This window comes from Chelmon rostratus, chromosome 4, assembly GCF_017976325.1.
Source record: "Chelmon rostratus isolate fCheRos1 chromosome 4, fCheRos1.pri, whole genome shotgun sequence".
NCBI lineage: Eukaryota > Metazoa > Chordata > Actinopteri > Chaetodontiformes > Chaetodontidae > Chelmon > Chelmon rostratus.
The window spans coordinates 1,147,450-1,159,227 of NC_055661.1; the positions used below are offsets into that span (position 1 = coordinate 1,147,450).

An 11,778-nucleotide genomic window follows, 5' to 3' on the forward strand; every position below is an offset into this window, starting at 1 on the left:
GGGGAGAATGCTGACCAGCACATGGGCATGATCTGAGATGTGAATACATCCTATAGCATCATGGACAATACAGCTGAGTCAGAAACAAAGAACAGTCAATCCTGGATTACTTTCAACAAAACAGTTTTGGTTTATTGGCAGACAAATACAGGGATTACAAAGACAACATGATTCTCTTTCACCATAGGTTCCAGTTAAGCAAGTTTAAAACTGGACCCCGGTAAAGTGGTTGCCATATGTTTCCTTCCTTGAGTGGCAAGTAGAGTAGTGTCTATATCTATGCTCCAAAGTCCTACTTCATGTTTCCAGACGACAAACTTGAGATGATTTAAACCCCACACAACAGCACTCTGTTTGAGTGAGGCCAAGTGTGAACCCATTTTTGTACTTCACCGTGAGTTGACAGAACAATCATCCTGGTCCGTACAAGCAGAAGGAGCTGTCATGCATGGTTGTTACCCCACATTATGTGTTGTTACACTGATCCATGCATCATGCCCATTGAATGGTTGTGTCCCACTCTCCTGCAGTGGGAATACGAGGTAATGACGAGTTAGTGGCATGTTATTTATTGGTTATAGCCCACAGTCACTGCAGTTTTAACAAAGCCCTCACTAATGACCTGTATTACTGTTCTGTAACTGTCATTATTTTTATACCGTCAGAATTCTAACAAATACATTGTGTCCTGGAATTATCTTGATTAACCTAAATTCTTCACATGTATACACAGTAAATTCCATTAGAATGAAATGTTTAGCATTTTCAGAAGGCCTTGGTTATTCTGACAAAGGAAGGGCACAGTACATCCATCCATACATCCAGTGTATTCAACGTTTAAAGTAGACTTTCAGTTGCAGATAAAAGTCATGAAAAGATGCATACAAAGTTCTGGTCTGGGACTTAAAGCTTCACCATCTCACCATTCTGCTGAAACAGGCTTTAGGTTATTTAGCTGTTTGGATTTCCATTTACTTTAAGTTGCTTATATGATGTTGATGTCATGCATCCTTTGCTACCAAATGTAGTTGTGCACTTCTTTCGCTGTGCACTCCCACTGTCCATACACTAGTCTGTGTTTTGGATTCCATTTATTAGCATGTGGAAATCCAAGCAGTGTTCAAGTGGCAGCTGCCCTCCCACTCTCTGCCTCTCCTCTAACCGTCTCTGTTGTGTTCTTCTTGTTTCTTTCCTTACCTTGCTCCTTTTCTCAGGGTCTGTTCAGAAGAAAGGTGTCCATTGCCAACATGTTGGCCTGGAGCAGTGAGCCCATCAAGAAGCCCATGATCGTGACCTCAGACCGCACCGTGAAGAGGGAAGCAGTGGACATCTTTAAGCTCATCCAGACCTACATGGGAGACCGTCGCTCCAAGGCCGACCCCCTCTTTGTGGCTTTGGAGGTCTGTGGATAGCCTGAAGCACTGCTCTGTCCTGGCTAGGGAGGGTCAAACCAGGAGGTCTCCCCTGCTCACACTCATGCACTCATGCACAGAAGTCATCACTCTAATTAACTCCTTAATTTCTCTCCTTGATATCTCTTGGTAGATGATGCTTTTCCATGATGTTCTTGGTCTGAACATTATGACTGGCATTAGGACTCCAGGCCTACATGGTCCCACCATCATTAGAAAATAACTTGGATGGAATCTGTACAGAAGTGTAATCCAGCTTGTACAGATGACAAACTGAGCCAGGATCACCTAACTCTCCTCCTCTCTGCAGGACTGTTGAAGTGTGCAGGAGGCTTCACACTGCGAAGCTGTGTGTCCTTCACAGTGCGCACAGCACTGACATATTATCACCTCATCAGTCCATGTGGTCAAAGTGTTATGAAACACTTGCTATCACCACATCCAGCAGACTCATGCTGCAGAGTCGTGTTTGTGTACACCTGATCAATGTCGGCCTCTTTAGCTGCTGAATGCTCCACTATGTTGACTAGCTGCTTACTAACATTGTATGCTTTGTCTGCTTGTGCTAGGCAGATAGCATTACGCGGGTTAATCAGAGTTTTTATAGGCTGGAAACCAAGTTTGAAAATGAAAACAGTTAAGCTGTGGGCAATGAAACCAAAACAATAAACTAAAACATAGGGTGATCGAATGAGCGCAACAAAAAAACACATGACAATACACAAAACACAAACAAATACAGAAATGCACTGCAAATGCACAAAACAACAGAAGAAGTGTTTCCAGGGAAGGGTAAAAAGTGTGTTCACTGTGAGGTACGAGCATCGTCAGTTCATTGTTTTTTCTGCTATTTTGTTTTGTACAGTTTAGACACTGTGCACATGCACAGTCTGATCTTTACCGTGCACTTCAAAAAGTGCTTTTATACTGAAGGTCAATTTTTCAGGAATTAAAGGGAAACAACCCAGCGGTAGTAACCAGGTTTGAACAGTGATAACAGACTGTAGCCTGTCATGAATGTAGGAGTGAGGTTACCTGCATTAAACCCACCAGTAAAATGTTTCGTCTCACCAGTATGTTTTGTTAAAGAGTTGAGACAGTTATCCTCGATGCACTATGAATAGTGTAAGAGGACACTATATAACTCTTTGAACTGACGCACAGGTCGCACAGCGGCATCTTGTGGCTACAGTCGTCAAAGCAGCTTCATTCCTAATTCAATACCTGAAAAATGAACAATGACTGCAGAGAGCATAGTGATCAACCCTGGATGTCTTTCAAAACAAATCAGTGTGACACTCAGAGTCCCAGAGAGGTGGTAGTGGGGGCAACATAAAAGTATAAAAAAAGCATCAAAATCCCCCCATGTAACTTTTTAAACATGGAAGCTGAGGTTATCTCTTTATCATTTCAATGCTTGGCATCTGTTGCCTTTACCTCAGGATGGTTATGATCATCATGCATGCTACAGGCTGTCTGTAACACTGATGGCAGGATAAGGAACACTAAATCTCCTCTCAAATCATTAAAATTGATAAATAAAAATAATAAAATAAAGTCTGTGAGGTCCTGCAACCTGCTGTCACTTTCAGCGCATGTGCAGAGTAGAGCAGTAACAGAGGTCAGAAATCCGTCACTAAACATAAACTGTGGCAAGAAGAAGCATGTCCAAACCATGTGCAGCACTTCAGTGTCCTCTGGAAACACTTCTGTTGCTGTTCTGTGTTAAATGCTGCACATCCATTGTCAAATTGATGAATATGTTTTCTTAATTTGCTTGTGTTTGCAGGTGTTCTTAAGTCACGATGCGTTCAGGATACGGGATAAAAAGTTTGTCATTATGAGCAACCCCTCACACAGAATGATCTGAGCCATTGCTAGTGTGAAAATATTGATGAGGGCAGCTGTAAAAGTAGGCCATATAGTGGTGACTGTGTGTCTGCCTTCTTTTTTTGGTGTTTTTCTGTCCCCCAGTGGCCAACAACAACAGCCTTGGAGGCTGTTATAAAGTTTAATCAACAACTGCAGTCATGAATTTATATTTCTTAAGGCACAGTTATCAACAGAAGAAGGAGCGCTATGCTGCTGAACTCACCTGGCTTTCTGCCTGTCTCGGTCAGGTGGTGGTGCGTGGGTGGAGCAACCAGGGTCTGCGTGATGAGCTCTACATCCAGCTGTGTCGTCAGACTACAGAGAATTTCCGCTATGACAGCCTGGAGCGAGGCTGGGAGCTGATGGCCATCTGTTTGGCCTTCTTTCCCCCCACACCCCGCTTTCACACCTACCTAGAGGGCTACATCTACCGACACATGGACCCTCTTAACGACACCAAAGGTGAGGGAGCAACACACACACTCACACACACCCCGTTCAGTGCCAGTGATGCGGAGCTACGGAGACGTCTGGATTATGTATTGCAGGAAGTTTTCCTGCTTTTGATGGCATCTGTCTGACCATCCACTGTTTTTGTCTCAGCTATTTGCTCTGATTGTTATGAACTTAATTATATGTAGTCACTGTCTCCAGAGGATAGCTCCTAACCAAAATTTCCTTTGATCAGTGATTTGGTCCATGACACTGTGTCACAAAGGGCATGTTTTTGTTGTGGATGTTCATGCTTCCCAGAGGATAAACCTAAGCTGATTTTGTGGACCTCATGAGATTCATAGTTCTGTTTGTACACAAGAACAACCAAACCTTCGAGGCAGATAGCTATCAAATTTGCTGAGCACATTTTTGAGAATGTGTTTACCCCATAAGCTTTCTTTTAGCACCGTCAGGATAAACAGTGTATTCTTAATCCCACTCGAGCTGTTTGGATGGCTGGTTAGTGTACACACCACAGGACCGTGTGCACTAACAGGCTAAGGTGAGGTCATCATGGTGGTTTTAGTGAAATATTATGTAAAGGTTATATATTGTATAATATAAGTCAGCGTTTAGTTTTTCCACATATGAACCTAAAAGAATTGACTTTTTTGGTGACGTGGAGCAGCTTTTTTGTTTCTTATTTACACAACCAGCTGTCATAGAGCAACATCATTATTTATTTGGAGTGGTGTTTTTGTCCACCTGATGAATGTAAGTCCAATATTTCCTCTCTTTTAACTCCATTTCTGGCCTCTACTAACTGCTGAGAGAAACATCTGCCTTTTAGCTGCTAAATGCTCCATTCTGTTCACCAGCGAGTCACTGTGTCTGTCTGCCATGTGGTGGCCAGCAGGTAGTTTTAGCATTTCAATGTTGAAGATGTTTTGAAGGTAAAATAGTGGTTGGGGTTTTTGTGCTGGGAGGATATTGATCTGACCTGCACTGAGGACGGTATTTGAGGAACCCCAGAATGAAATATCAGCAAAGATGGAAAATGATCCAGATACACAATCCAACAAATATCTTCATACCAGTTACTAATCTTATTTCAAACAGAAAATCAATAACCTGCAAACCCAAATCCAATACAGAATATCAGTTGCTGTCAAAAGCCCCTGACGACCAACAAACAGCATGTCAGCTACAAAACTACTGCGTACTGGTGCTCTGCTGCCCCCTACAGGTGGACAGAATGAATGACAGATTACTCTCATCACCTGATCAGTGTTGGCACAGAATAAATCAGAAATCGGGCCAGACTTTGTTTTCCTCTTTATACAAACAATTAATATTTGTTCAGAAACACTGAAGTTTTGACAATATGTCTGTTTCTTTATTTTAAGATTTAAAATGAGAGCAAAATATCAAATTCTTAAGGGTTGACAACTGAGCTGACTTAGCTTGCTGATGCAGACTGAGATGTGGTTGAAAGCTCTGGAAAAAGATAGTAAATTGACCTTAAGATTATTTTGCCAGCACTGTTCCCAAGTTCAAGAATGAACTTTCAAACTCTCAAGAATATGTATTCTTATTTCCACAATGATTTATTAACTTTGATATTAATGATACTCAAGTCAGCCAATGAGACGATACAAACTGAGCTTTACTTTTTAAGTAGACAATAATAACAGCCTAATGTCAGACTTTCACTAATGACGCCACAATTGTTTGTCTGTTACTCTGAGCCAGGAGAGGGCTACTCAGAGGCAAGGGCTAGTCAGAATGCTGAAATTTCCATGGTAACCTACCGTCAACATTTTTAATATAATATAATTCATTTTTAATCTGGCTTCTGTGTGGGTCAGTGACTCCACTCCTCTATAGCACTGCTGAAGTGTGCAGGCTGCTTTTCCTCTGAGTCTGTCCTCATTAACAAAGTCCAGCTTCTTGAACTGAATGTTTCTGTTTCTGTTTCTATTGAACCAGTATGTGTTTGCAAAAATGGCACAATAACAAATCTTCTAATGGTGTAAATATGCCGTCTTTTCTCTGTTGCTCCAGGAGTGGCCATTAGCAGCTATGCTAAATATTGCTACAGGAAACTGACAAAAGCTGCTCTTACCGGAGCCAAGAAGGTGAGCAGCTTTGTCCCTGTCTGTCTTCATGTTGTCAGTTCTGCTCACGTCAAACAGCAAAATGCCTCAAAGTATAAGACTGTTGATATTCAAAATGTTCTCCCTGTCGACAGATCCCATGAAAAGAGCAAAAGCAACAGGGTCTGGGTGTAAATGTGTGGTTGGTAGACTAGAAAAGCACTAAATAAATGTGCTCATATATCAATTGTTCCTGTGACTGTGTGGAAACATGCAGATATACATTTCTCATTGTCACTTTTGCAATTGCAAGATGAGGTGATAAGCTGTATGTACACAGAGGAACAAGTAATAAGACTGTCCTCAGTCTCCTGCATGCGTTATACTGTGTACTGTGCATGTGTTGTTCAGTACTGGTGAGCTGAAAGTATCATGTGGGATCAAACCCAGATCTGTTCTCTCTTAAGCCTCTCTGCTGTGTCTCATGGTCTACAACTTGTAAGCAACGTTTGGAAAGATTGCTGTAGTTGCTGAAAATGAAGTACTGGACTTGAAATCATTTGAAGACACTACAAACAAATTGAAGAGAGTCACACCTTCAGCTACCGGCTTAGCTTATGGCGGAGCCAGAACAGACCTGCTGATATTTTAAAGCAGCCAGGTCCCAAAATCTGGTGGAAAGCCTGAAAGCAGAAGAGCACATTAATGCCCATGGTTTTCAGCATTACATGCCACATGTGAGTGTGTGTATATTTTTGTGTGTGTGTGAGTGTGTTGGCAGGCAGCAGCTTGGCTCAGAGCCTGTGTAACTCAGCAGGCCACCGACAGGATCATTTAGCACTTTGAGGACTGCACGGTGTTTGTCTGGTAGTAACCTACTAACAGCACATTAATGAGCTGTGTGTCCTGTGGATGGACCAGTGTCCTCCACACTGACAGCACAATGTTTAACTGTCATCTCCTCCCACCCTTCATCTGCCCCGCTGTATTAATATTAACTCATTTCTGTGTGTGTGTGACCACTCATAATGTGGGGACATAAATCTGTTTGTCAGGACTCGCCTGCTTGTCCTGATAATGTAAATCATTCAATTTTAGGGTGAAGACTTGGGTGTAGGTTCAGGTTTGGCAAGTAGTGGTTATGGTTAGTCTCCAGGAAACGAATGTAAGTCTATGTAATGTGTAATGATGGAAACACGGCTGTGTGTGTGTGTCTCTCTCCAGGGTCTGCAGAAGCCCTGTCTGGAGGAGATCAAGCACGCCAGGAATGCCATCTTCAGTCCCTCCATGTTCGGCTCCTCCTTGGAAGAAGTGATGGCGCTCCAGAAGGAGCGGTATCCAGACAGCCAGCTGCCCTGGGTGCAGACTCGCCTTTCTGAGGAGGTCCTGGGTCTCAATGGAGACCAGACAGAAGGCATCTTCAGGTGTTTTTATTGTTTTTGGTGGCGTCTGCCTTTCCTGTGCTGCAGTCGAATTGTGTAGGATTTTTGGTTTATACACAACAACAATGTAGGAACCAGAGCACAAAGAAATAGTGAGATGATAGTGAGACTGGAAAGACCAGGGAGACAAGGGTGTGACCAGCCTGTGACCTTTGACCTGCAGGGTACCAGGAGACATAGATGAAGTCAATGCCCTCAAGCTGCAGGTGGATCAATGGAAAATCCCCACAGGACTCGAAGACCCACACATCCCAGGTAAACACACACACACACTGTTGGAGAGAATGCCACTAAACACAATGAACTGTGAACATTTGTCATGTGCAGGAGGTTGGTGTCCTGGACACGGAGTGATCCTAACATGAGCTCTGTGGTACAAACAGGAGGATGCACATGCAGTTGCGGCAGAGCGAACGTTCTGATGAGCTCAGCCTGTCTTTGTCTCTGTGTGTCCCCAGCGTCTCTGCTGAAGCTCTGGTACAGGGAGCTGGAGGAGCCACTGATCCCTCATGAGTTTTATGAGGAGTGTATCAGTCACTATGACAACCCAGAGGCAGCTGTCAATGTGGTGCTGGGTCTGCCACACATCAACAAACTGGTGCTCTGCTACCTCATCCGCTTTCTACAGGTAGCGCATGCGCGCGCGCACACACACACACACACACACACACAGAGAGTTTACCCCAGCAGAGGTGAAAATACTTAACTCGTAGTGTCGTGGTGTCCTTATCACTTCTCATCTGAGTCTGGGTCGTTTTTTTTTTTCTTTTTCTCTGATGTTTCTGCCTCCACTCCAACACAAAAGAGCTAAATGGAATTTAGTTTGTGAACAGCTGTAAGTAGTTTCTACCAGAGTAGAAATGGTCCCTTTTAAAACTGTTCTGTGAGAAACATGAGCACACACACTATCCATAAAGGAATATCACTGTTGATTTTTCAGTCCTGTGAGAAGCACAGACTAAATTCCATTCAGCACATTGTACTGTGGGGGATGCAGAAATCTCAAAATCTGAACAAGTAAAACCAGAATTGTCTGTTTTGACACCCACAGTTTCTCTCAGTGAAGACAGAAGGCAATGAGAAATACGTTTTGGGAAGTTTTGTAATGTGGTGAAACAGCCCTTTAAGCACTGGCGTACTCATTCAGCTGTGGTTGTTGCCATGCCACCAGTAGCAGTATCTCACAGCTGTGATGCATGGTAGCTACATATCAAGTATTCACTCATGCAAAACCATGTTTTTTTTACAAAACTAGTAGTCTTTTTCAACATTGGAACATTGTGCAACAACAGGTTTACATCAAACATGATGAAGTGGTACCTTGAACAACCCCAGAAAGCTCTCAAAAGGCTGTAAAATGTCATAAATCAGACTGGGGCAACCTTTAGAATATTCTTCTGTCTGTTGTGCGTGCAGGTATTTGCCCAGCCTGCCAATGTGGCCATCACCAAGATGGATGTGAACAACCTGGCCATGGTCATGGCTCCCAACTGTCTACGCTGCCAGTCTGACGACCCCAGGGTGATCTTTGAGAACACACGCAAGGAGATGTCTTTCATCCGGGTGCTCATCCAGCGGCTGGACACAAGCTTCATGGATGGAATCCTATAGCCCCCCCACCACACACATGCACACAAGCGCACACACACACACACACACACACACACTTTTCCCCCAGCCGCCCCTTTGTGCCCTTTAACCTCTCCATGACAGGCCCCTCACACTCCCCCAGCACAGGAGCATCATACACACACATTCTTGCCTCTCCAACATGTTAACTTTTCTTGAACTAACAGAAACTGCCTTGTTTTCAGTTCGTCCAGATTACATTTTGAGTTCAACCAGCTGTTTTTTCTATTTCTGTAGATGTAGACCTTTAACTGACATTTACATAAAGAAAACACCAGTATTGGAGTTCCAAGGTTTTCATATGATAACAGTACTGCGTGTGCCTTCACGTACATTGATACACTATACACACAGCAGGGATTCATATGTTAGCTTCACTGGCACACTCAGAGTTCAGGACCTCAAAGGTTCATTTGAAATCTTTATATGAACTGACTTTTCTCTTTGCTTTCCCCTGCTTAGGCACACATACACATTACACACAAACAAACACACACCAGTACATACGCACACTTACATACAGCAGCAAGTCTTGCCCCAGGATTCCACCATCTGCAGTGTACAATACCATCTAATGCAAAGCAAGAAGTATCACTGAGATAAATGATGGATTCATTCAAACATACATTACACACACATTCTACCACCACACACACTGGCTGTGCAGTGCATACACAGGGTTCAGCACGACATGTAAACACAAGATAGAAAACCTAGCTGCACCGTTGAGATCGCTCCTACAGGATTTCTGCCTCAGACAGCAGGTGGTGCGGTGAAGCTGTGTCCAGCATTGTTTTACACTGCCACAACGACCACAAGGCTCTTCACTCCTTCATGTGTGCTCTTGCCTCAAGATGGCAAACTTGTGCTGTTTCAATGGGACAGAACTCAAGACACAAAACATTTGGATGAAATCATAACTGTATTCTGTTAGTCAAATGTTTCCTGCCAGCAACCTGACTTTAAAAAGTGTAGCTGTAAAGGAAGACCGTGATAAGGCCAATTCAGAAGAGGGACCAAGTGTGAAAAATATTTGTCACTGCAGGGCGCAGAGGAGAAAGGCCTGCACACTGCTACACTCAAATAGTTGAATTTTCTTTCAGAGGCAACATTTTGATCAAATAGAAATACCAGGAAATTGAGAAAAAAAATAAATAAATATGTCAATATGACAGCACCTGAAAACAGCTGTTGGTCAGCACATGAAAAAGTAGCTGTTAAACAGACAGGTGCCGAGTTACCCAGTGATTTCCTCACAGATGTCTCAGAGGAAAATGTGTACAGGCAGCCCAAAACTCCCATCTTCAATCAGGTCTCTGCACACATCATAAGACAAACAACATATCAGTGATGTTCATTCAGGGGGGAAATGTTTCACACCCCAACAGGTAAGAAACACTTTCTAATGGAGAAAAACAAAAATCTGACTCAATTGTTATCTCGATTTTCTGCCGTTTCTGTTTGATCTTGTACATCATACAGTCCTGTGATCGCCAGCTTGTGGTATTTGTTTGTCCCTGCTGCTTGCTGACCGGCATGTGATAGTGATTCGAGCTGATTACTGCCTCTGCAAGACATGCCTGTTTTCTTTGGCACTTTCCTGAGGAAGATCTTATTGATGGAAGTGTTGCCTCTGAAAAAGAATGAAAGTAACCGTGTGCGGACCCCTCTCCTCTGGGCCTCTTTTGGCCACGTAGCTGTCAAGTGAGCAGAACTTGGACACTAAATCACCTCTAGTTGTGTTTTGTCTCAAAAGCTCCAACACATGGACACATTAGCTTTGTTTGAACAAATCAAGTGAATACACACACTGACCACTTTTTTAATCAAAGTGGGCTGTAACTCATCATTCAGAGTATCAGCAGAGCTCGAAAAACTCACCCTCCAAAATGACCTTTAAATTTAGTTTACAAAAGTCTAAGATTTTCTCTTGCCTACAAGTCTCAGTGGTAAAACTTAATCATAGACACTACCACACACTGTTCACTGTCAGTTGAGAGGGGAAAACTCATCTCCTGCTTAGAACTTCAGAAGTATCATTAAAACTGACAGTTGCATCTAAATAAAAGCCACTATTAACACGAGACGTTGTATTGTGTATTAAGACAATAATTGTGCAGCACTGGAGTCAGCAATCTACACTATAGGTGGATTTTGGTGTCCATATTCTAATCACTTAACACATGGGGGGGCAGTCATCAAAATGGAAGAGCAGTTTAGTTCCTCCTGACTGGTTAAACCTGTGCCAACAAAGGAAATGAGCAGTGACTCTTGCCTTGGCTCATGATATGATTTGAACATGTAAACTGATCTCACAACAGTCTTCAGCATCAGGCAGTCACGCCTGTCTTCTCACTCTGGCTCTGGAGTGCCGCCTGCCTGAGCCCAGGAGCAACAGATACAGTAGTGTGGATGATAGCAGCACTGCCAACAAGGTCCCATCCATGATGTTCAAACACAGCACAGCATGCTCATACTTCCTCAGAGGGATTTGAGAAGTGCCAGCTCTCCCTCAAACCCCCCCCAACCCCACCCTCTTACTCCACCTGACCCACCACTGAGCCCCAACAGGCCTTTCTGCTCACTAATGATTTGTGAATGTGTCTACCCATGTGCTAATCTGTCTTTCTGTCTGTCTTTGTTTACAAACTGTGCCCGTCTCTTGCATCCATATGGTCTTATGAGAAAGTCCTGTTTATTGTGTTCATTTGAGATTTTTGCTGTATTTAGCAGAATTTGTTTTTAACCCATTCTTTTTATATGATTTAATTTATTTATATTTATTTGAGATTTCCTTAATGCCTTCTCGAGATATTGTACTGTAGGCTCCAGTGTGTGTGTTTTTGTTACATGGTGTGTGTATGTGTACGATGTGTGCGGGTCGAGTATCGT

The 11,778-nt window shown here is 43.1% G+C and overlaps 1 protein-coding gene across 1 annotated transcript in view; it reads left to right on the forward strand.

Moving 5' to 3' along the window:
- The window catches only part of arhgap39 (Rho GTPase activating protein 39), a 29,715-nt gene extending 20,847 nt beyond the window's left edge, over positions 1–8,868 (forward strand). Inside the window, exons 6-12 of the mRNA XM_041935187.1 lie at positions 1,215–1,400; positions 3,533–3,746; positions 5,784–5,857; positions 7,040–7,239; positions 7,421–7,512; positions 7,716–7,885; positions 8,674–8,868. Of these exons, the coding sequence (XP_041791121.1) occupies positions 1,215–1,400; positions 3,533–3,746; positions 5,784–5,857; positions 7,040–7,239; positions 7,421–7,512; positions 7,716–7,885; positions 8,674–8,868 (1,131 nt within the window). The remainder of the gene's footprint in view (positions 1–1,214; positions 1,401–3,532; positions 3,747–5,783; positions 5,858–7,039; positions 7,240–7,420; positions 7,513–7,715; positions 7,886–8,673) is intronic.
- The last annotated feature ends 2,910 nt before the right edge of the window (positions 8,869–11,778 follow it).